Source organism: Protopterus annectens, chromosome 1.part1, assembly GCF_019279795.1.
Source record: "Protopterus annectens isolate FY-2018-M chromosome 1.part1, PAN1.0, whole genome shotgun sequence".
NCBI lineage: Eukaryota > Metazoa > Chordata > Ceratodontiformes > Protopteridae > Protopterus > Protopterus annectens.
Genome location: NC_056726.1, coordinates 463,507,103 through 463,533,976, shown reverse-complemented (window position 1 = coordinate 463,533,976; position 26,874 = coordinate 463,507,103). Strand labels below are relative to the sequence as shown.

The 26,874-nt window shown below is 39.9% G+C and overlaps 1 protein-coding gene across 6 annotated transcripts in view; it reads left to right on the top strand.

Moving 5' to 3' along the window:
* The window catches only part of GALNT2 (polypeptide N-acetylgalactosaminyltransferase 2), a 1,695,325-nt gene that overhangs the window by 1,470,274 nt on the left and 198,177 nt on the right, over nucleotides 1-26,874 (top strand). For 5 of the 6 annotated variants that reach the window (XM_044076089.1, XM_044076094.1, XM_044076100.1 and 2 more), the window contains one exon: nucleotides 23,491-23,610. The exons of the other annotated variant lie outside the window; for it this stretch is intronic. In XM_044076089.1, the coding sequence (XP_043932024.1) occupies nucleotides 23,491-23,610 (120 nt within the window). The remainder of the gene's footprint in view (nucleotides 1-23,490; nucleotides 23,611-26,874) is intronic. 6 annotated transcript variants of the gene reach the window in all.

Genomic DNA, 26,874 nt, shown 5'->3' with positions numbered 1-26,874 from the left:
AAATCCAACTGCCCAGGTGGCTTATCTCACGCCAGACCAACAAAAGCAACTGGCTACTTACGCCAACAAATTGGCAACAAAGACCCAGTTATCTGCAAGGAAAATCCTGCAGGCCTTGGGTTTCATGGCATCTTGCATTCTACTAATTCCATATGCCAGACTGCATATGAGGAAACTACAGTGGTATCTAAAAAGTGTTTGGACTCAACATTGCCACAGCCTGGAGACTGTAATTGCACTCATTCCCTGCCTGCAGCAGGAGTTTCGATTGTGGGCAGAAGCCTGTCACCACAACAAGGGTCTGCCATTCAGTTACCCACAGCCAGACAGACACTGACAACGGATGCATCAGATTATGCCTGGGGTCCCATAAGGCAGGAAAATGTATTCAGGGCACATGGCCTGCAAACCAGATGCATCTTCACATCAATCAAAAAGAGATGCTCACTGTTCAGAATGCCCTGACAGCTTTCAAGGGTCTGCTTCATCCAGTACAGTTACTGATAAAGACAGACAACACTACGGTCATGTGGTACATAAACAAGCAGGGAGGAACACATTTGTACCCCCTTTGCAGACAAGCAATGACCTTATGGGACACAGCATTGGCTTTTCAGGTTCACCTGCAAGCACAATTCCTGCCAGGAAAAAACAAATACTCTGGCAGACGAACTAAGCAGAAACCTCATGGATCCCCATGAATGGAAACTGGATCCACAAGTCTTCAACATGATAACAAGGAAATGGGGATGCCCAGACATATATTTATTTGCCTCCCCTCACAACTGCCAATTGCAGAGATTTTGCACAACGATTTATCACAAGCAAGCATGGAAAGTGGGCGCCCTATCCTTCAGCTGGAAAAATCTAACAGTATATGCTTTTCCCCCACTGCCTCTCCTTCCCAGGGTACTCCTAAAGGTCAGACAAGAGAAGCCAAAAATTATACTGATCGCACCAGACTGGCCACGCCAGCACTGGTAACCCAGTCCTAAAGAGTTTGTCTCAGGGTCCAGCATGAATATTGCCTCAAACTTCTCACTTGCTGACCCAACAAAACAATCAGATCCTGCACAGCCAACTCAGGACCTTAAATCTGGCAGCATGGCGGATAATGTAGCCATTCAGAACACTCCTCTTTCAAAGGCTGTTATGAATGTTATCTTGGAGGCCAGTAGGCCCAGTACCAGAAAATCTTATGCAGAAAAATGGAAGAGATTCTGTGCTTGGAACCAGGAACAAGGCATTGACACGTGTGTACCAAATATCCCTCAGATTTTACGATACCTAACTGAGATGGTGAACTAAGGCCTTTCTTTCTCATCAAAGATTCATGCCTCTGCCATTTCAGCCCATTACAATGCAAAACCACCTATCTTTTCTCATCCTTTAATAAGGCAGTACCTCAGAGGGGCCAAAAACATTAGCTCTCCAAGGAGAGCACCAGTTCCAGCCTGGGACCTCAGTTATGTTTTGGAAAAACTGACACTGCCTCCTTTCGAGCCAGCATCAACAGCAGACATAAAATTCTTATCCTGGAAAACAGCTCTGCTCCTAGCAATAACCTCTGCAAGGCGAGTCTCTGAGTTACAATCACTCATGGCTGTGGAAACTTTCATCCAGACAGGGTTTATCTGAGGACAAACCCTACATTTATGCCTAAGGTGGTGTCCAGTGTGGCCCTCAACCAAAACCATTCACTTGCCTACCTTTTATCCAAATCCACAGAACAAGGGTGAGAAAATTCTGCATTCTTTGGACATACACAGGCAGTTACGCTTCTACTTGGACAGAACTAAAGCTTTCAGAAAGACTGAGCAACTTTTAGTCATATGCTGCAGGATCACAAGGAAAGGCTATCTCAAAACAGACTATTTCTAAATGGATAGGCCATTGCATCCGTTTCTGCTGTTCTCAACATGGCAAATCAGTGCCTAAGAGCATTAGGCCTCATTCCACTAGAGCAGCAGCCTTCCTCACAGGAGTACCAACCAAAGATATTTTAGAGGCTGCAACTTGGAGTTCAGTGCACACCTTCACAAAGCATTACCACTTACCTCTTTACTCTTAAGTCCAGAGCAGGCTTTGCCACTGCTGTTCTGCAGGGCCTCATAGCCTCTCCTAATCCTATTTAGCCCAGCCACCCATCCTCAGCTTTGGGATTCAACCCAAGAGTAATGACTGCAACAGTGAAACACGATGAACATAGTACAGTTGTGTATCTACCATAAATGTAGATGTTAGAGTGTATTCACTGTTACAGTCCAGGTTACCCACCCACCTTCCCCCTTTTTCTTTGCTGGGACTTATCTGTACTTCTTTATCCTATGCAATCTATGTGGTGTATTTGCTTGTAGATGAAGGAAATGTTTATTTTTGTGCATGCATACTTATTGGCATATTTTTCAGCCTAACAAATTTGGGGGCACCGGACATCTGGGGCAAGAAAAACTGAAGAAAATGGCGTCAGCTGCATCTTTTATACCCCCGGTGCACTGACATCAGGGAAGAGGCGACCGCAACAGACGCTGGACCTAGACTTTGGAATTCTGAGCGACCGAGGGTAGCCTGCCAGCAGGATAACCCAAGAGTAATGACTGCAACAGTGAATACACTCGAACATCTACATTTATGGTAGGTACACCACTGTACTTTGCCCAACGTTGCGCTGGTTAGCATGGTGCTCAGCTACGTGCAAACATGTTCTGTTTGCACTAGTTTGCACGATGCGCAGCTACGCGCAAACCCATTGCGCTAGTTAACGCAGTGCTCAGCTACGAGCAATTACATTTAAATATGCTTAATACTGGTAAACTTTGCTTAGCAGTGCCTCACATTGCTTAATATACGTTACTTATGCATCCATCAGTATGCATAACCATTTCACCTTCATATATATATATATATATATATATATATATATATATATATATATATATATATATATAAAATTCGATGTTCATCGTGTTTCACTGATGCAGTCATAACACTTGGGTTATCCTGCTGGCAGGCTACCCACAGTTGGCCTGAATTCCAAAGTCTTGGTCCGTCGTCATTTGCTGTCACCTCTTCCCTGACGTCAGTGCGCCAGGGGTACATAAGATGCAGCTGACGCCATTTTCTTCAGTCTTTCTTGCCGCGCGGTGCCCGAAGCAAAAGCAGTTCGCAAGTGCCAGTCGGCCGACTCCTGAGATTTTCAAAGACGAATTTCAGATCCGAAGTCTTCATTAAAGCTAAGTACCCCGTTGGGGAAACTTTTTTTCTTGCTCCAGACCAATGTCAGAAAAAGTTAACAATTGTATTTCTTGTGGGAAGCAAATACCTCATAAGGATTTTCATTCTTACTGTATTCCTTGCCTAGGCCCTGATCACAACGTTGCTAGCTGTCGGTTTTGTGCTAGATTTAAACAATGCACTATTAAGCATAGGTAAGATTTTGCCTTTCATTATTTTGGCCGAAGATTCAATTATATAATGCCGTCGGAACAGCCAACGACTGGAGTTTATAAAAAGCGCAAGGAAAAAGAAAAGGACAGGCATCCGAGGTCCAGAACTGACAACGATTCTACCGTTAAGCCAGTCACCGGTTCTCAGTGAGGTGCTTTCGCAGCTCCTGATGCCCGCTGCCTCTGAGCCACAGACTGTTGCCGACTTCCACATGGAGCCAACTAGGCCTCTGGATACTCAAGGTATTGGACACACTGAAACTATCCCCTCAGATGGGTCCGGAGCCGCTGAGCAGGCATCGGCTTCTGAGGGTGTTTTCATACCTACACAGTTATATTTTAAGCCAACCTCCGCTTCAAAGACTAAAGCAGCTCTAAAGACAAAGAAACAAGTACAGCATTCTCCAGGACAGACTTCCATGCCTAAAAAAAACAGATGCTCAAAATGAACGAAGACCTAATTACCTTGATCAGGGGTTCCCACCCCCCTCCTGATAAGAGCCCTAGGCAAGAGACAGAATATGAATCTTCTGATCAGGTTTCCATTTCCTCTGACTCCTCCTCTGAGCAAGAATACTCTCTTCCTCCCTATGAGGATTCTGATGCTGAAGAATCTATCCCTTCAGCCTCTCCTCCTGAGGATTATTCTTTTGGGGAAACCCTGCATACCATGAGGGAGGACTTCCACTGGGAGAGCCAAGATTACTCAGAATCAAAGAAAAGGCTTAGTGATTTTCTTTTACTATCTCAGCACAGGCCTCTTGCTATTCCCCCTGTGTTAGACATTGTGGATGATGTATTTTTCAGAGTCCGACCTTTCTCTTGACTCTTTACTCCCTGCCCCTGTTAAACCAGACAGATACTACAGGGTCCCTGATTCTCATAAATTTCTTTATAAAAACTCTGCTGTTGACCCAGAAACCATTTCTCAGGTCCCAAAGGGGTCAAGGCGTCCACTGCAAAAAACCCTGTTCCCTCTGATAGGGATTCAAGGGCACTAGACAGATGGGGGAAAAAGGTTTACACTTCTGCTACTTTGGCTGTGATGGCTTTAATATGTCAATTTCATATGCTTAAATATCAGCAATATTTAATGTCACTGCTTAAACAGAAAATGTTGACTAATTCTGATTGTGCAGAAAATAAGGAAATGCAGGATTTATTGCACGCAACTGAACAAGTAGGAAAGCTTACATTGCAATGTGGTTTTGATTCTCTGGAGGTCTCTTGCCGGGCTACAGTTACGGGTTCTGTCATTAGGAGGCATGCTTGGTTAAAAGAACAGAATCTGCCTGATCATGTTAAAGCAAAATTATTAGATGCTCTTTTACAGCATGACACTTTATTTGGTGTTAAAGCAGAGGAGGTGTTGAAGAAAATGGAGAACAAAGCGAAATCTATGCAAACTGTAAAGGATTTCTTACAGGTACAGCCACCCAGATTTAGCAGGAACTGGCCTACAAAGAATTGGTCCTGTCCAGTGTCAGACAGGCCACAAAGAGGCAGGTACAGACTCCCCAGAGGGAGATCCCAGCCCCAGGACTCATACAGGCCTAAACAGTGGGGCACTTCTACCTCCAAAAGCAGAGAAGACAAATCACAGCCAGATAGGAAACAGTCCCAATGACTTCCCTCTGCCAATGCCAAACACTTATCTTTTGGCAGCACCCTTAGGGGAAAGCTAGCACTTTTTTCACAAAATTGGCACATGATCACACAGGTCAAATGGGTTGTCTCTCAGGGCTACAGGTTCCACTTTCACACCCTTCCAAAGGCAAAAGGTATGCCAGACCTGCACACAATCAGTGGGCAGAGGCACAAAAACAAGTTTCATCTCTCATGGACATGAGGGCTATTCAGCCAGTACCACAACAAGAGCAGGGGCAAGGATTTTACTCAAGACTTTTCTTAGTACCAAGAAAGGACAAAGCCTGGAGACTAATTCTGGACCTGTCTATTCTAAATACTTTTCTGGACGTGCCAAAATTCAAAATGTTGACTCTGCAGCAGCTTCTGCCCATAACTTTGGACCTCAAAGAGGCATACCTGCATGTCCCAATCAGACAATCTTGCAGAAGATACCTCAGATTCATAGCTGGCTCAATGCACTACCAATTCTCTGCACTGCCCTTTGGCTTATCTACTGTGCCCAGGGTCTTCACAGAATGCCTGGCACCAGTAATTGCATTTTGCAGACAAAGAGGAATTCAGATATATCCCTACTTGGGCGACTGCCTTATTCAAGCAGAGACCAAAGACATTCTACTAAAGCATCTGGCGTTTGTAAAAAGATTATTAATTTGCCTAGGGTACACAGTAAACTGCCCAAATGGCTTATCTCACGCCAGACAAACAAAGGCAACTGACTTCTTACTTCAAAAGCATGGCAACAAAGACCCAGTTATCTGCAAGAAAAATTCTGCAGGCTCTGGGCTACATGGAATCCTGCATTCTGCTAATTCCATATGCAAGACTGCATGTGAGGAAGCTACAATGGTATCTAAAAAGTGTTTGGACTCAACATTGCCACAGCCTGGAATCATTAATTTCACTCATTCCCTGCCTCCAACAGGAGTTTCGATGGTGGGCACAGGCCTGTCACCACAACAAGGGACAGCCATTCACTTTACTCACAGCCAGGCAAATACTAACAACAGATGCATCAGATTATGCCTGGGGGGCCCACATGGCAGGAAAATGTATTCAGGGCACACAGCCCGCAAGCCAAAGGCATCTTCACATCAAAAAGAGATGCTAGCTGTACAAAATGCCCTGACCGCCTTCAAAGACCTACTTCATCCAGGACAGCTGCTGATAAAGACGGACAATACTACAGTCATGTGGTACATAAACAAGCAGGGAGGCACACATTCTTACCCCCTCTGCAGACGAGCATGATTTTGTGGAACACAGCATTGACTTACCAAGTACACCTGCAAGCACAATTCCTGCCAGGAAAAACAAATGCTCTGGCAGACAAAGTAAGCAGAAACCTCATGGATCCTCACGAGTGGAAACTAGATCCACAAATCTTCAACATGATAACAAGGAAATGGGGATGCTCAGACATAGATCTATTTGCCTCCCCTCACAACTGCCAACTACAGAGATTCTGCACAAAGACTTGTCACAAACAAGCATGGAAAGTGGATGCTTTGTCATTCAGCTGGAACAACCTTACAGTATATGCCTTTCCTCCACTGCCTCTCCTCCCCAAGGTACTCCTAAAGGTCAGACAAGAGAAGCCACAAATTATACTGATTGCCCCGGATTGGCCACGCAAGCACTGGTACCCAGTCCTAAGGAGCTTGTCTCAAGGCCCAGCCTGGACATTGCCTCAAATTCCTCATTTACTGACCCAACAAAACAATCAGATCCTGCACAGCCAACTCAGAACCCTAAATCTAGCTGCATGGCGGATAGTGTAACCATTCAGAATACACCTCTCTCTAAAGTGGTTATGGATGTTATTTTGGAGGCCAGGATGCCCAGCACCAGAAAATCTTATGCAGAAAAATGGAAGAGATTCTGTGCTTGGAACCAGGCACAAGGAATTGACACGCTTGTACCAAGTATTCCTCAGATTTTACAATTCCTAACTGAGATGCTGGACAAAGGCCTATCCTTCTCATCAGTTAAGATCCTTGCCTCTGACATTTCAGCTCATAACAATACAGACCCACCTATTTTTTCACATTCATTGCTTAGGCAGTACCTCAGAGGGACCAAAAACACAAGACCTCCAAGGAGAGCACCATTACCTGCATGGGACCTCAATTTTGTCTTGGAAAAACTCACACTGCCTCCTTTTGAGCCAGCCAGTACAGCCGAGATAAAATTCTTATCATGGAAAACAGCTCTGCTCCTAGCAATAACTTCAGCAAGAAGAGTCTCAGAGTTACAGGCATTATCTTCCATCCGGACAGAGTTTCTCTAAGGACAAACCCAACATTTATGCCTAAGGTAGTGTCTAGTGTGGCTCTTAACCAAACCATTCATTTGCCTACTTTTTAACCAAACCCACAGAATAAAGGGGAGAGACCTCTACATTATTTGGACATACACAGACAGCTACGCTTCTACTTGGACAAAACTAAAGCTTTCAGAAAGACTGAGCAACTTTTAGTGGCATATGCTGCAGGATCACAAGGAAAGGCTATCTCAAAGCAGGCTATTTCAAAATGGATAGGACACTGCATTCGTTTCTGCTATTCACAACATGGCAAATCAGTGCCTAAGGGCATTAGACCACATTCGACCAGGGCAGCAGCCACCTCAACAGCCTTCCTCAGAGTACCACCAACCAAGGATATTTTGGAGGCTGCAACTTGGACTTCAGTGCACACTTTTACTAAGCACTACCACTTACCTCTTTACTCTAAATCCAGAGCAGGCTTTGCCACTGCAGTTCAGCAGGGCCTCATAGCCACTCCTAATTCTATTTTGACCCAGCCGCCCAGCCTCAGCTTTGGGATTCAACCCAAGTGTAATGACTGCAACAGTGAAACACTATGTACATAGTACAGTTGTGTACCTACCATAAATGTAGACGTTCGAGTGTATTCACTGTTGCAGTCCAGGTTACCCACCCTCCATCCCCCATTTTCTTTGCTGGGACTTATCTATGCTTCTCTATTCTATGCAACCTATGTGGTGTATTTGCTTGTAGATGAAGGTAATGTTTATTTTGGTGCATGCTTTTTTTAAGCAATGTTTTCAGCCTACCCTTTTGGGTGCACCTGACATCTTGGGCAAGAAAAACTGAAGAAAATGGCATTGGCTGCATCTTATATACCCTTGGCACACTGATGTCAGGGAAGAGGCGACAGCAACCAACGCCGGGCCAGGACTTTGGAATTCAGACCGACTGCGGGTAGCCTGCCAGCAGGAATAACCCAAGTGTAATGACTGCAACAGTGAATACACTCGAACATCTACATTTATGGTAGGTATACAACTGTACTTTCTCACTTCTGCTAGTAAAGTCTCAGAGCTACAGGCTATTTTTCATAAGGACAGGATGACGCTGATGACAAACTATTTTGCATGCAAAAAGTAGTGAAGGAACTGTTTCTCAACCAGGCCGTCAACCTACCTGCTTTTTCCCCCAACCCACAGAACTGGAGGAAAGACTACTCCTACACTCTAAATGTTCATAGACAGCTGAGGTTTTATTTAGACAAGACCTCGCAAGTCTGATCATCTGTTTTTCTCATTCATGGACTTAAGAGCTGGGCCAACCAGTATCTAAGCAAACCATTGCAAGATGGATCTCTTAAGTCCATCTCCTTTTGTTCTGCATGGCAAGCCCTTTTCCTCAAGTTCACTCTACCATGGCTTCTTCCGGGACTTTCTTACAAAGCAATGGATGTCAGGGCCATATTGGAAGCTGCTACTTGGTCTTCATTTCACATCTTCACTAAACACTGTACAATATTGATGCCATTTCAAGGTCCGGAGCTGCCTTCACTGGGTTGGTCCTCTCTGGCCTCCTGGACAGCTCCTCTGTCATCTAGCCACCCCCCCTTAATTTCCCTTCAGCTGTGGGAATTGCCCATTTATTTGGAATACTGCAACATGGATTTCAGTCTGGACATAGGTTCATAGGTAGGTACTAGACTATTGGCCCTGGGTCCTATGTAAGCCTAGCCAAAAAGGTTCCCTGGTTTTGCCACCCAAGAAAATTTTTCCTGTGCCCCTGTCAAGCAGTGGCGCAGAAGTCATCCGCTGAGTGAATTTTCTATTTCCCATCCAGTCGTCAAGATTTTTCTTAAAGAGGGCCAATGAGCTTTGCTTGAGACATGAATGGGTAGTTTGTTCCAGAGTATGGGAAGTCTCTGGGACAGGAGTCTAGCCCTCCAGCATGTTCTGTTTATTTTGGTGACCATGTTTAGGTCCCTGGAGCACATGGTTCGGAAAGATTGGGATTTCTTTTAAGTGTAACATGTCCAACAGCTCTGGGTTTGACATAGCTTTGTATGTTGGGCAGAGATCGCCTCTGAGTAGGCGATATGCGACGGAGTAGAGCTGGAGTTTTTTGAGGCGGAAATAAATAGCCCTTGCAGGTCTTGAACCCAGGTCCCTGCACACCATAGCCAGAGCAATTTACCAGTAAGCCACTTCAGATGTCATAATACATAGATCATGACATAGTACAGTTGTGTAAGAACTTACCATAGCAGTAGATGTCATACTGAACACTGCTGCAGTATTCTTTTCCATCCTCCTTCCCCTTCTGAGTTGTTTACTGTCTTCTTTCTATATTACTCTCTATCTTTGTGTTCCTGTCCTGTAGAGAAGAAAGCAGGATCCAGAGGGGTTCTTAACACTTCATGTTTAGCCCCTCCTTACTGACCAGTCACAATCTCTGAGGTCTTAAGGCCATTGGCTTGGAAATAATCTGAGGATCTATGCGCTCCCGGTAGCCCTCGATCGGCCAGAATACCAAAGGTAAGTAAAAATGCCGTCGGCTGCCGTTGGTTGTAAAGGACGTCAGGGCATACAATACAAAAGGAGGCAGCCGACGTCACTTCCTCAGTCTTCCTTGCCACGGAGCCCGAAGCAGAAGCATTTTTTTGCACGAGTGCAGGTTGGCAGTTTACCTCTTGTTTCCGACTACAAAGTTGAAGTCAACTACAGCTAAGTACCCCATTGGGGATCCTCTTTTCCTGCCTTAATGAATGTCAGAAAAGGTTAATAATTGTCTTACCTGTGGAAAGCAGATTCCCCATGGTGATTTTCATTCCTATTGCATTATTTGTTTAGGCCTTGACCACAACGTTCCTAACTGTGATCTTTGTGCTTCCTTTAATCCGCAAGCTATTCGTCGTCGGGCTAAGCTTTTAGCTAAGCATTTTGGAGTTTGGCCTACATTTGTCGGTATGGTGTCTGCCGGTCTTCAGGCTTCGGATATCCCCAAGAAGCGTAAGGATAAGGACCGTGACAGGCTTCCGAGGGTCAAGTCATCTGACAATGATAGGTTGGTCGTCAGTCATGCGATAGTCAGTGAGGCACCTTTACAGCCCCTGCAGCCCGCAGATTTTCAGCCGCAGGCCTCGATTGAGACCATTTCTAAGGTTCCCAGGCCTCCGGCATCCAATTTGCCTTCCGACCTTCCACCTGTTGCCTATTCAGCTGGCTCCGGAGCCGCAAAACTGACTCCGGTGTCCGAGTCCTCAGTTCTTCGTTCAGACAGCAAGCTTATACCGACAACTTCGACTGCAACTTCGGCAGTAGCCAGGCCTCCCAAGTCCTTTAGACTTGCAGGTAAATCTTCCTGTCATAAGCCTGTGAAGAACCAGGCTCCAGTTTCCTCTCGTTCCCGTCATTCTCAAATGGTCAAAATGGCTGATGACCTTTTGACCCTTATTAGGGGTTCACAGCCTCCTCCTTCAAAAAGGGGTTGGGATGTCTCTCCTGAAGCTTTGTCCTTTTCAGGTTCCGATACTTCTAGTATTTCTGTGGATGAAGCAGTTGTTTCTCACGCTTTCTCTCCTTTTGAGGATTCAGATGCAGAGGAGTCCATCCCTTCTGCTTCTCATCCAGAAGATTTTTCTTTTGATGATACTTTAAATACTCTCAGGGAACATTTTAAATGGGAAAGTCAGGATTACCCCCTTTCTAAGAAAAGGATTAGGGGTTTTTTGGATTTGCCTCTGCATAAGCCTTTGGCTATTCCTCCTGTGTTGGAAGTTGTTGATGATGTTTTTCTGGAAAATTCCTTGACTCCAAATTCAGTTCCTCATGCTCCCAGGAAACCTGATAGGTACTATAGAGTTCCTGGTTCTCATTTGTTTCTTTTCAGGAATCCGTTGGCTGATCCAGAGGTTATTTCTCAAGGCCCTAAAGGAGTTAAGGCCACTGTTACAAAAAATCCTTTTCCTTCTGACAGGGAATCCAGGAACCTAGATAGGTGGAGTAAAAAGGTTTATACCTCTGCCACTCTTGCTATTAGATCTACTAATTACCCTTCTAAGAGTTGGTTGTTCCCTGATACTGGTAGACAGAGCCATTCTAGGGCTAGATGTTACAAATCTTCTAGGGGGCAGAGGGCTACCCCTCAAAGGTCTAAACGGTGGCAGGCTTTCCTCTTCCAAGGCAGGAGGTTCTAAACCTGCATCTTGATCTAAACATTCTGAATGACTCTGTCCAACTTCTGCCTGTTCTTGCCTGCCCAGAGAGTCCTTTAGGGGGAAGGTTGGCCCAGTTTGCAAAGGTTTGGGCCACCATCACGGATGACAAATGGGTTCTCAGAACTATATCCTTAGGGTACAAGTTTTCTTTCCACACCTTCCCAGTACCCAGAAGATTCTCGGACGTTCCTCCAAACCAAAAGGCAGAAGTAGAAAAGCAAATTTTGTCTCTGTTACATCTGGGAGCAATATAATCAGTTCCTGCTCAGCAGGTAGGCCAGGGATTCTATTCCAGACTTTTCTTAGTTCCAAAAAAATGAAGGCACCTGGCGTTCTATCCTGGATCTATGCATCCTGAACACTTTCTTGATAATTCCAAAGTTCAAAATGCTCACTGTGCGTCATCTACTGCCAATGTTAGAAAAGGATTCCTGGCTGGTAACACTGGATCTCAAAGAAGTTTGTCTGCACATCCCTATCAGGGAAAGTTGCAGGCAATACCTTCATTTCAGGGCAGGCAAGCAACATTGTCAGTTCTATGCACTGCCCTTTGGTTTATCTACTGCTCCTAGATTTTTCACAAAGGCTCCAGTCATTGCTTTTTGCAGGCAAAAGAAATTTCAGATTTATCCATACTTGGATGACTGTCTAATTCAAGCAAATTTTCAGGAACAGCTGCTAAAGGAACTGGAATTTGTAAAGACTCTTCTCTCTCCCGTGGGTTTACACACTCAACATGGAAAAATCAAAAATGGTGCCATCCAAAGACATTACATTCCTGGGAGCGAGTCTGAACACAGCCGTCCAGATGATATGTCTCACCCAGGAGAAGCAGACAACTCTTTCAATTTACTTCAAGGACTTTGCAAGCCTGTCCCAGCTCCCTGCAAGGAAATACCTGCAAGCTCTGGGATTCATGGCCTCTTGTATTCTTATGATTCCATATGCAAAACTGCATATGAGGAAATTGCAAGGGTACATCAAGAACACTTGGTTGTCAACACACACAGGACCTGGATGTGATTATTCCTTTGCTTCCATGTCTGCGGACAGAGTTTCTTTGGTGAGCAACAGCCTGTCTACAGAACAAAGGCATGCCTTTTCGCCTACCTCTTGCCACTCAAGTTCTTACTACAGATGCATTGGACTATGCCTGGGGAGCTCACCTGGATGGCAGATGCATACAGGGAAGTTGGAATGCCCAGCAGATGCACCTGCACATAAATTTAAAGGAGTTGATGGCAGTCCAGCAGGCCTTATTAGCTTTCACGCATCTTCTTTCTCCAGGAACCCTGCTTGTCAGGACAGACAACACCACAGTCATATGGTACATCAACAAGCAGGGAGGCACTCATTCTTACCTTCTGTGCAGACAGAGCATGAGTCTTTGGTCCATAGCAGCATCCCTGGGCCTGCATCTTCTAGCTCAGCTTCTTCCAGGAAGGCTCAGTGTTTTGGCGGACCAGTTGAGTGGACAGACCCTGGAGCCTCACGAGTGGCAGCTGAACAGAGCAGTTTTTACAGCATCATTCAACGTTGGGGCACTCTTCAAGTGGATCTCTTCTCTCCAACCATCTTCTACCTCTCTTTTGCACCAGACAGCATCACAGCAGAGCCTGGAAAGTGGATGTTTTGTCCTTCCCTTGGACGTTGCTGTCAGTTTATGCCTTCCCTCCTCTTCCTCTTCTTCCCAGAGTATTATTGAAGATCAGGGACGAATGACCAAGGACTATTCTCATAGCTCTGGACTGGCCCAGGCAGCATTGGTATCCACTGCTTCGCAGTCTCTCCCAATTTCCTCCTTGGCGTCTTCCTCTGAAGCCAGATATTTTGGTTCAGGAAGGGGGAAACATTCTACATATTCATCTTCAGTCTCTCCATTTGGCAGCATGGCTTATTGTATGACTCCATCCTTTTCTTCTTCCCTTTTCCCAGCAGGTGGTTGACGTGCTGAGGGAGCCCAGGAGGCCAAGCACTAGGAAGTCTTATGCTGGCAAATAGGAAAGGTTCTCTCATTGGGTGCAGGCTACAGGGGAATCTTCTTCTCAGCCTACCCTTCCTCTGATCCTGGAATACCTGGCTGATTTTCTTCAGGGTGGTCTCTCTTTTTCCTCTGTCAAGATCCATGCTTCAGCCATTTCTGCTCATTGTTCTTTTGAACAACCCATTTTCTCTCATCCCCTGATGAAAATGTTTCTGAGAGGTGCTTGCAACTTGAAACCTCCCAGAAGGGCGCTTACTCCAGCCTGGGATCTTAATTTTGTTCTAGAGAAACTCACTCTTCCTCCATTTGAACCAGCTGCTACTGCAGATTTAAAGTTTCTCTTGTGGAAGACTGCCTTCGTCTTGGCTATAACTTTTGCAAAGAGGGTTTCGGAGCTGCTGGCTTTGATGGCTGTGGAGCCTTTTCTTATATACCATGCAGATAGGGTTTCTCTGAGAAGCAACCCCTCCTTTATACCTAAGGTGGTTTCTAGCCTAACTCTTAATCAGTCCATACACCTTCCTACCTTAATCCTCGAAATAGAGGTGAAAGGCTCTTACATTCTTTTTTTTTTAAAACAAATTTATTGTTTTAACATACAAGAGAAATATCATAACAATTTTATACAAATAATTAAAAATAGGTATTATTATAATATTCAACAAAACAACTAAAGTATTTACAAAGACATCCACTACAATCAGATCAATTAATTAAACTAAAATACTGTGCTATTGAAATTAGAATTTTTTTAACAAATTTTGTAAATTATCCCATACAATAAAATGTGATGTTTTTCTAGTTGTTCTCATTCTAATTGTGCTTATTTCCATATGACACATTATATTCATAACATTTTTAAATTCATTGAACGAAGGAGGTGTATCTGAAATCCAATTTCTAGTTATTATTTTCCTAGCCACTGCTAGGATAGACCATAACAAGGGAAGCTTAATCTTTTAACACATTGAGGTACAGGTGTGTTGAATAATATAAGAGACTTAGAAATAATGAAATTATCTGTAAAAAGAGCCTGCAAAAATTCATTAATTGACTTCCAGTATTCTTTCAACTTCATACAGTCATAAAACATATGAGCCCCAGTCAGCATTAATTTCTACATTACATCTCTTACATAGATTATCTTTATTATTAATTTTATTCATCATCAAAGGTGTATAAAAAGATCTATGTAAAAATTACAATGTATAAAGTCTCCAGACAATGGAAGTTGTAGTTCTATAAGCAGATTCCAATATATATTGTTTATCTTGTTGAGTTGGTGGGTCCCCATTAATAGAGGTGAAATAATTCCAGTATGAATCTACATTGTAAAAAGTTTCTTGTCTGATAATTTTATGTATATATGAAAGTTTACCTTTATCAGAAACTTTATGCTGTAAATTTATTATCAAGTAATCAATCAGTTTTGGAATAGATTCTTTAACTGTTATAGACATTAGATCTATTCTATCAATGAGATGTTGTCTAAAGATCTGAACCTCTAACCAGCAAGTTTCTCTTAGATCAAATTCTTGTTTTAAGAAATCTAGATTTTTAACTTTATTATCAGATATTAGCTGATACCAGTACTTTAGATTATTATCTATAGCTAAATGAGCTCCTTCAGAAGTAGATGACATAAGCATACCCTGAGTATAAATTATAGGGAATACAATAAAATTCCATTCCCTATACTTTGGGTGCATGAATATAAAGTTACGATAACTAATAATAATATTTAATGGGTAACAGACCATATGTTTAGGTGTAATAGGTGAAGTACAAAATTCCTTTAGCAACCACAACATGGAGTTATTTATAATCATATTTTTATGTGTTAAGGAGATTTTCATGAAGTGCATACTAATTAGCTCCCAATAATCTTTCCATTTTATGACATATGACCGATCTATTAATAAAGTAATAACTTTTATAATAGAAGAGATAATATATAAATTAAAGTCTGGAAAAGAAATACCCCTTGAGACCAGCTATTAGTATGTTTCTTTAATGCAATCCTAGGTCTATTAGGTGCCCATAAGAAATTTAACATTAGTGTATTCAGTTTCTTGATAGTTATTTTTGTAGGTGAAAGTATTATTGATTGTATTAAGTATAAAATCTTGGGGAATATTATCATTTTAATAATTGTAAGTCTCTCCTCCATAGTAAAAACATATTATTCCAGGTATTAAAAAGATTTTGTATATTAAGAAAACAGGTATTATAGTTATTATATATAATAGATTTAATATCTTTAGATAGTATTATACCTAAATAAGTTATCTGACCTGAGTTGGGTACATATTTAGTAAAATCACTAATGAGAGTATTTTTTCATGTATATATAGGTAGTATTTTAGTTTTTCTTCATTGAATATTAAACCAGAAATACTTTTAAAATTCATCATTTTATCAAATAAAGACTGCATAGAAGAATTAGATCCTGCTGATGTAATTAGAACATCATCTGCAAAAGTTGAATTTTTGATGTTGTATTTTCTTCTATTTCAAAACCCTCTATGTCAGTACTGTTTCTAATCAAATTAGCCCAAGGCTCCATTACTAAAGTGAATAATAGTGGAGAAAGTGGACATCCTTGCTTTGTACCTTTAAGAATGGGTATTTTTTGTGAAACATATGTTCCTACCTTAATATAAGCCAGCGTTCCTTTGTATAAATGCTCAATTAAATTTACAAATGCATCAGAGAAATTTGTGCATTTCAGTAAGGTAAACAGATAGTCCCAACTTACTGAATCAAATGCTGAACCTATATCAAGACTAATAAGTGTTAAATCTTTCTTTTTCCTATTTGCAAAATCAATTAATGTTAAAGTTCTTCTTATATTATCAAAAGTATTTCTATTTACAATGAAGCCCGTCTGATCTATGTCTATAATGCCGGGGATAATTGTCTTCAATCTATCAGCAAAAATACTCATAAACATTTTTGTAATCAACATTAAGTAATGAGATGGGTCGATATGAAGAACATCTAGTTGGATCTTTATTAGGTTTTAAAATTGGTGAAATAAATGTATATTGCCAAGATGGGGGGTTATTAACTCAGTTTGGACCAGAATAAAAACCTTATGTATTAATGAATATGTAGTTTTAGAAAGGATTTTATATATCTCTGGTATAATACCATCATTACCCGGTGCTTTGTTTGATTTAAGCTTATTTATTTGTGTAATAACTTCTGTATATGAAATACTCTTGTCCAATAGTTTAATCTGTTGTTTATTAAGCTTTTTATTCATGTTTGTGGTTATAAACTCCTTTATTTTATCTTTAGGTTCCATGTTAATGTTGTTATGGTTAATCTTGTGAAAGTGATTTCTAAATTCATCCAGTATTTCTGGTATACTAGAAACATTCTTCTTTTTCCTTAGAGAAAAGATTTCTTTGATATGGTTTTGTTTATTCAATCTTTTTGTTTTATTTTTAAGTCTATGTAAGTATTTGGGGCTTATTGAATAAGACAAAAACTTGTATTTCTCTAAAATTATTTTAACTTTATGAGTCAAAATTTCTTTGTATTTCTCATTTAGTTTGTTTATTTCTTCAATAACTTTCTTGTCCATAATATTTTCTTTATTATTATGTTTATAAGGGTCTAGTTTACTTTGAATATCTAACAATTCCTTATCCCAAGATTTCCTTTTGTTATTATACCATCTGATACTTTGTCCATATAGATATGATTTTAAGGCATCCCAAACATAGACAATGGAGACTTCAGGAGTATTATTTATGTCTAGAAAATGTTGTACTTCTGAAAGTATATATTCTTTATAGTCTTTTAGCTGAGTTAAGTATGCTGGTATCCTTTTGATCTGAACATTATGAGTATTTTTTATCATGAATTCAAAAACAATTGAGTTATGATCAGATATAGGACATGAAATGATTTTGGAATTAATTAAATCTGTTACCATCTGGTTAGAAATAAAGACCCTATCTATTTTTGAATAAGTTTTGTATCTGTTAGAAAAAAGGTGTATGGTAATGATTTTGACTCTATCTGATTATTAATATCATTCAAATGATAAGAATTAGCAAAATCATTTAAATGTTTTGCATTAGATGTAATTCTTCTTTTCTTTGTAGTGGTAGTATCACTTTCATGTAGTATACAATTAAAATCACCAGCTAAAATAATATCCCCTACAGAGAATGATATGATCTTATCAATATGATGTTTCACTGTATTAATACCAATTCCAGGTATTCAATATACATTAATTAAAGTGTAAGTCTTCCCATTAATTTGTATTGTAACCATACAAAACATTCCTTTGTCATCCTGATAAGACTTAATGGTTTTAGGAATGGGCATACTTTTATTCCATAAAATAGCCACGCCTCTTTTTTTCTGAGTGTGCTCTGAACTAACCAATACTGTATACTTATTAGTGGCTAGTTTATCAATATCTTTTTTCAAGAGATGGGTTTCTTGCAGGAAGACTAGATTGGCCTTGTGTAGATTAATGTATCTTATTAGGCTTGCCCTTTTACACGGATTATTCAATCCATTAATGTTTAAAGAAATTCCTTTTAAAGATGTCATTTGGCATTTTTAAAACTCAAGAATCTTATGATCGAAATAACAAATAAGATAAATAATGTTACATCTCCTCTTTTAGGTGTACCTTTAAATATAGCTGTATTTATTAAATCTCTTATGGGATTTTGTATAGGATTCAATTTTGTTTGTAGTGACAATGAGTGTACAAAATATATTGTGGATGTCAAAACTATATACATATAACAATGAACAAGTGAAAATAATGTAAGGATTAAACCTTGCATCCCGCCTGGAGTTGAAAACTCCAACTTAGAGCAGTATTTACTACTCAAGTTAACCCCTACCCTAAGCAGCGGTACCTCAGCTACCACCTTATCAATTTAATACTAGTTATATTTAACTGAGGTTAACAGTTTTCAATTCAATTATCTATCAAGACAAAACTACACATTTGGTAAAACAGCATCATATAAACTAAAATAAACTTTTTTTTTTTTTTTTTTAAAAACTGTTCATACTATTATATAGATCTATGTAATATATAACACTTGTATTCTAATAGCATTCAAATAATCTTAATGTTAGAAATCAAGAGGAGAGAAAATTATGTTCTAACATTCATTTAAATCAAAAACTTTGGCTAATATGATTCAGACATTACATGCATTAAGATGCATCTATTTTCTGTCATGTGAATTCTATCAACAGCTTCCAAAAAAATCTTGAATTGTTTGTATATGAGCATTTACTTAAACTCATTATTGTCAATAGAGTAAAATATTGTATTCATAAAAATTATTATAAATCATATTGCATAGTTATGCAGATTCTCAGAAACACCTGCGTTATTACCTAAAAAAAAAAGCCATCACACACATAAACACAGACACACACACATACATATACACACACACACATACCCACACACACACACACACATACATATACACATACACATATATACATACACACACACACACACACATACACATATATATATATATATATATATATATATATATATATCTGATCTCACTGAGTTGTGTGTTAGTAGAGCACTATCCTACTTGCTGTCCCTAGAATAAATCTGTCTGCTTTATACAAAATAATGCACAGCAAACACATATTAGTAACCAGATTTTACAATCATGCTAACCTACTGCTTTAAAATATATCACATGACATTTCTTCCAGAATAGAGTTATAAGATTATTTATGCTTGCCAATCAGATGAATTAAATGAGTTATAGTAAAGTATATGTTTGGGACACAAGTTTTTAACACAGATTATTATGCTACTGTTAAGTAGATTTTCAAAAACATTTAAATAAATGTTTCATTTTCTATGCCTTCTAAAATAAGATATTTACTTGCTACAAGAAACTACATCATCCAAACTCATCATAACTGACATATTTTATGAATAGAGTATTTTTCCTGAATCTGTGGTCTGTCAGTGTGATAACCTTGTCAATGTTTATACTAACTGCTTTCAGTTTCTCTGTGAAAATTCTGTGAGTGAAGCTTCTGAGGAAACTCATGGACACTATGCATGAGACAGCCCACATCCCAGATTGTCTCCCTTAACATTTTGGCGGGAAACTTATTAAAACTTGTGGCAAACATTCATTTTGTCAATAGAGTAAAATATTGTATTCATAGAAATTATTATAAATCATATTGGATAGTTATGCAGATTCTCAGAAAAAAAGCCATCACACTCACACACACACACACACACACACACACACACACACACACATATATATATATATATATCTGATCTCACTGAGTTGTGTGTTAGTAGAGCACTATCCTACTTGCTGTCCCTAGAATAAATATGTCTGCTTTATACAAAATAATGCACAGCAAACACATATTGGTAACCAGATTTTACAATCATGCTAACCTACTGCTTTAAAATATATCACATGACATTTCTTCCAGAATAGAGTTATAAGATTATTTATGTTTGTCAATCAGATGAATTAAATAAGTTATAGTAAAGTATATGTTTGGAACACAAATTTTTAACACAGATTATTATGCTGCTGTTAAGTAGATTTTCAAAAACATTTAAATAAATGTTTCATTTTTATGCCTTTTAAAATAAGACATTTACTTACTACAAGAAACTACATCATTTAAACTCATTATAACTGACATATTTTATGAACAGAGTATTTTTCCTGAATCTGTGGTGTGTCAGTGTGATAACCTTGTCAATGTTTATACTAACTGCTTTCAGTTTCTCTGTGAGAATTCTGTGATTTGAAGATTCTGAGGTAACTCAAGGACATTGTGCATAAGACAGCCCACATCCCAGATTGTCTCTCTTAACATTTTGGCGGAAACTTATTAAAACTAGTGACAAACATTCATTTAGCAGTGTAAATGCATCTAAACATGACAGAACCTCCACAATGTATTCCACAGATCATCACAGCCTCTATGCAAGTGAAATTAAACTCAAAATTACCAACAAGCAATAAAACTCAGCATTCTTCTCCCAACTCAATTTTCATACAAATCCTATTATTCACTGTGCCCACACAGTCTAAAGCATTTCTATATATTAATAAAGAAAAGAAAAAGAGAGTAGAAAATAAAAGGGAGTGAGGCAGAAATAAAAAAATGTAAAAGAAAGCTGTTAGAAGTATATACAATGGAATGTTACTTACTGTTTATATTAATAGAGTTAAAAATAAAACATATTATTTACTCTTATTTAGTTCTGATTATTATTAGTTAAAACATGACAGATTATTTACAAACAAGCATAAGCAGTATAATCAAGAAAGTATAATTAGAAATAGCATTTGAAGAACTTATAAACTTTTACAAGAAATAAATATGTTGTTATTCTATTAATGATATTTTCATTACTGTTCTCTCCCTGCCCTCCCCCACCCTTTACCCACTACATAATCTAAATAGAATGTCATTGTTTAAACAAAGAAAATAATAAAGAAGAAGGAAAAAAAAGGTAAATATAAAAAAATGTATCAAATTACTAACCTTACTTTTTTCAGAAAGAAAAACAAATCGAGTCACAGCCTGCCATTAAATCCTCAGGCATTTTGACTGGTTATGAAACAAAACATTTCTTTGCACATAGAGAATAACTTTGATTAAATCTTTTCCAAAATATTTGTGGCTTTCTGGAAATGCAGGAACTATATTCAAAAAGATTAATAATGAACTAAAATGATGAGAGAGAAAAAAAACATATAACAAATCATTTGTTTTTTAGTCTCTTCTTCTCTGAAGTCTTCCAGGAAGCTTCAGTTGCCAATCTCTTTAATGAAGAACTAGCCCATTCCATTTCTTCTATTTTATCCAAAATCCTTTTTTCTTTGACAAACAGTAAAGCAGAGTCTAAATCATCGAAGACCTTAGGACCATCAGGAAGGAAGATTTTAAGCTTGGCAGGAAACAGAAGGTATGTTTTAAACTGTGCTTTTTTAAGCTCCCTTATTAGTGGCAGAAAAACTTTTCTTTTAGCAATTACCATGGAAGAATAGTCATTGTCAAAACGCACAGTTGTCTCATTAAACTTAACAGGAGCTTTAGCCCAAGCAGATTTAAGAACCATCTCTTTATCAAAAGATGATAGAAATCTAACTATAACTGATCTAGGATAGTTTTGTTAGAGTTAGTATTAGCTATAGATCTATGTGCTCTTCGATACCAAAAGAGAATGCTTCTGGTAAATCTAAAGTTTTAGGGAGCCATGTTGTTAAAAAGAAGTAATATTGTTACCTTCAATATTTTCTGGCAGTCCAAAAATCCTAATGTTATTGCGCCTAGATCTATTTTCCAGGTCATCCAGCTTTGTTTGTAAATGTGTATTTTGTTTCAGCAGAAACTCAATGTTGATTTCCTGTTCTTGTATTTTATTTTCCATGTCATTCACAGCTTCTTCTATGCCTGTCATCTGGATCTTCTGTTGTTGCAGGTCCATATGTAACAAGTCTATTTGTTTTGTAGTTTTTCTATAAAAGTGTCTATTTTAGTATCCATTTTATCCATCTTAGCAGTAAGTTGCTGGACTATAATTATCAGAGACTGAAGTTCTTTCTTGATGCTGGAGTCTTGAGAATTTGTCTTACTGGAACTCATTTCAGACTGATAAACTGACAGGAAAATTTCCAAAGTAATTTCTGACAGGAATATTATTAAGATTTCCTTTCTTTTTTAGATATAGTTCAAGAACTATATAAAACAAACATATTTAGAAAGAAAATTACTTCAAGAATTAATGTTTTAAGTAATTAATTCCTGTCAATGTAATGAAATTGGTGGAGCTGAAGAAATCTGCTGCTATCCTGTGTTCATCCTTGGCCACACCTTCCGCTCTTACATTCTTTTGAAGTGCATAGACAGCTCAGGTTTTACCTGGACAGGACTAAAGACCTTCGGAAATCAGCTCAGCTATTGCTTAGCTATTGCTCAGCTTTGCCCCTGGAGCCCAGGGCAAGACTATTTCTAAGCAAACCATTTGTAAATGGATTGCTGATTGTATTACTTTTTGTTATTCCTTTCATGGCAAGGTTCCTCCTCAAGGGGTTAGGACCCATTCAACTAAAACAGCTTCCACTTCTGCAGCCTTTTTAAGGGGAGTCCCTACTAAGGATATTTTGGAAGCTGCCACATGGTGTTCTGATCACACTTTCACAGAGCATTATAATTTGCCTTTGTTTTCAAAAGCTAGGGCGCGGTTTGCCATTGCTGTTCTGCAGGGCATTATCTCCAATCCTTGATTTTGTTGGTTCCTCCTCCCTGTTCTCTGGGCTTTGGTAATCAACCCATTGGTTAGGACTGCAACAGTGAAACACGATGAACATAGTACATTTGTGTACACTTACCATAAATGTAGATGTTTGAGTGTATTCACTGTTGCAGTCCTGCTTTACCTCCCTCCTTCCTCCATTTTTTTCTCTTTTCCTAAGGTACAGGCTAAATTTAGTTTATGCCTTGTCTTCTGACTGTTATGGCAAGAAAGACTGAGGAAGTGATGTCGGCTGCCTCCTTTTGTATCGGACGCCCTGAAGTCCTTTACAACAGACGGCTGCCGACGTAATTTTTACTTACCTTTGGTATTCTGGCCGATCGAGGGCTACTGGGAGCCGGATAACCCATTGGTTAGGACTGCCAACAGTGAATACACTTGAATATTTACATTTATGGTAAGTGTAAACAACTGTACTTTCTTATCCCTTTACAGCTGTGGTTTATGAGTTCGAAGATGACAGAGCTGTTGGGTTTGTGTCCCAACTGAAGTATCTACTGTAGTAATGCTTTTAACCAAAGTTAAGCAGTGAAAAACAGGTTTTATGTTGAAGACACATTATTTTGTCTAATTTGTTTTACTGTTTTTCCCCCCCCCCAGGAGTGGGCCCTAACTAAAGACAAATCAGTGAAGCATACAGACTTGTGTCTTACTGTTGTAGACCGATCACCTGGTTCCCTGATAAAATTGGAAGGGTGCAGAGAAAATGACAGTAGGCAGGTAAGAAACTTGTTTTTAGTTCTTGTGGCATGTGTAGTGGTCTGATGATGTAATTTTCTTCATTGTTGCTGTAGTCAGCAATCCCTGTGGTCGCGTGGGTTTCCTCCGGGTGCTCCGGTTTCCTCCCACATCCCAGAGACATGCTGTAGGTGGATTGTACGCTCTAAATTGGCCCTAGGCATGAGTGCGTGCATGTGAGTGCCTTCTGTGGAAGGTTGGGCGCCGGTCTGGCAACTCGACACCGTAAAACTCCACTGCCAATCGTGAGCAGACAAATGATCTGCTGTGGCGACCCCTAACTGGGAAAAGCCGAAAGAAGAAGAAAGAAGTAAAACATAGGCTACTTCAGGTTACAACAGTTTGTGACAGATTGTCAGCTGTGCCAATTTGAGATTCCCAGCTGTAGTAAAACTGATTGACGTCACTGTTACTGCCACTATAAAGGCCCAATTTGTCCCTTTTTTCTGTCATTTCTTGGCATTTCTTCTATTTTATCAGTTCTCAATTAATATAGAGTAACTTGTTACCTTTTGCTTACATCTTGAGTCTTCTTTTAAAAACATTGGTTTGTCTTATACTTAGTTGTTTCGCATTTCAGATTCTCTTCCATTTCTTTTGTTTTAGATAGAAAATGACACCAACTGGCTACAGCAACATATACATATATGTATATCTATACTGATATATATTTTTGTATATGTATATACATGTACACATATGCATACAAAAATATATACGGAGAGAGGGAAGGGGAGATTGTCTATACAGCAGTGTTCCAAATTGAGCCTTATTGAAATTTTGATTTCATTATAATTAACCATTAAAGGCAGATATTGGTAAGGACTGCAGGCAGAAATAGTTGTTTTCATACTTTGCTTCATTGCAGTCTAGAAGAGGTTATAAAGGATTTCATCCAAATGAAAAAATATGATTTCATTGTTCTCTTAAATGTATCAGGAGAGTTGTGCATCCCAGCATTGATAATATCTCCTGCATATTTTTCCGCTGCATACTAAGAACCCCCCCCCCCCTTCTCCTCCTTGTTTGAGAAGGTACTCACCCATACAGTGTTTTCAGGTCTCTACTGTTGTGTAAACTGGCCAGACATTGGCCTCCAAATCATTGACTTGCAATCTGTAACTTTGCCATCGACAAGAGCTTTTGCATTCCCTGGAGATATTTCCTTGGCTGTAAACAAAATGTCTGCCAAAGTCTGTAGTTAAGAGTGCTGGACCAAGAGTGATGTCCTTCTATTCTCATGTTGCAGTATTCTTCACCTTAGGGAGTTGCTGTCTGCAGCACCGGCCATCCAGCCGGTATACCAAAGTCTTGATAACAGGGGTACGTGCAGCATTGCATGTAAGAGCCATAAACTGACGTCTGCACGTACCCAATTCAGAACTTTTCTCTTGCAGTGCATTTCAGACGTCTGATCGTCCGCTCCAGTAATCCTGCATTTGTTTGACTTCAGCCATCTGTTTTTGCTGATTGCTTCTGGCTGTCCGCATTCAGATAAGTACCCTTATGGGTTTTTCCTTTTTTCTTTACCTGTTTCAGGCGCATGTAATCTAGGAAGGGAAAGTGCACTTGCGGAAGACAAATTCCACATAAAGACACGCACGATCAGTGTTTATTTTGTTTAGGGGCAGGCCATGACTACAAGTCGTGTGATATCTGCCAATTCTTTGTCCCTAAAACCCTTAGAAGCCATTTGTCGGCTTTAAAATTCTGTTTGGAGAATCAGCGATTTCAACACTTGGTGTTTGAGATGGAAAGCAGTGCGGGCACTTCCAAAGAGCCTCCAAGCAAGAAGGCTAAAAAAGTTAGGCCCGATATCCAAGCGAGTGTTAGCCAGGATCTCTCCAGACTTCGGATACTTCCCTGTTACCAGTAACAGAAATGGAAGCTGGTGCAGCAGGTATCCAGAGTACGTCTGCTGAGGCTTTACAACCATCAGCTCCTGATGTTGAGGGGGGAACCATGGCTCATGGCGTTGAAGAGGCGTTCTCCTGCCTTGCCATCCATTCCAGCGTCAGCACCCAGGCCTTCTGTTGTTCTTGCTCCTTCCACCTCGTTAAAAAGGAAACAGAAGGAAAAACATAGGGCTAAAGATCCAACTCCAGCTTGGGAGACCTTTTCCCAGTCTTTATTCAAGGCCTTTCAGGTACTCCAGACCCAGATTCCTCAGTCAGGCCAACTACTTATTTCACAGGAAGAATCTGAGGAAGACTCTCTCTCCTCAAATGAATCCCTGACATATTGTTCCCAGATTGAATCCCCTAAGGATTTTGCTACTCCTGAAGAAGAGGCCTCACTGCAGTCTCCCCAGGAGAAGATTTCTCTTTTGGGGATACAACCTCCCTACTTAGGCAGCATTTTAAGTGGGAGGCCTCAGATGTTTCTGAGACCAAGAAAAGATATTTTGAACTCCTGCAGATGGTGCAGCCCTCACCATTTGCAGTTCCTCCTTTAGTCCTCACCATCTGCAGTTCATTTTTACTACCAGCTTTCCAAGATGCCTTCTTAGCTGCTTCCCAGAGCACAGAGTCACAGCCTCCTGCTCACAATACACCAGACCGATTTTACAAAGTGTCTGCAAAGGAGTAGTATCTTTTTAAGAATCCGCCAGCAGATCCTGCTGTTATTGCAGTTTCAGCTGACAAAGTCTTCTAGGCAGCTACCTTCTTCTTCCCTTTTTCACACTGATAATGATGGTAAATTTATGGATAGGTTGGGGAAGAGGATATATACTTCTTCTGCCTTGGCCATAAGAGCAATTAACTGTCAAACTCATATGGCCAGGTTTGCTCTGGACTGCCTGACCAAGGCCTGTACTCTGCTGTCTGACATGTCTGACTCACCAGTCAAGGCTCAGCTGGACACCCTTCCGAGCACAGTATCCCAGGTGACTAGACACTCAATGAAGTGCAGCTATGATCCTGTTGAAGCCTCTTCCAAATCTGCTGCATCTGGTTCAGTGTTAATGAGGTTCTCATGGTTGAGACTCAAACCTTTTCCCTTGGATGTCCAAGCAAAATTGTTAGATGCTCCTTTGGACAAATCAGCACTCTTTGGAGCTACTTCTGCAGAACTTCTTAAGTCACTGCAGGAAAAAGGGAAAGACTTGCAGAATCTAAAACATTTACTGGTGTCAACGGTTCCCAGATTCCATAGGAACTACCCCCAAAAACCCAGCTTCATTAAGAGGCAGTCCTCCAATTCCTCTGTTACTCATTCCAGGGGACGAAGACCACTTAGGAAACA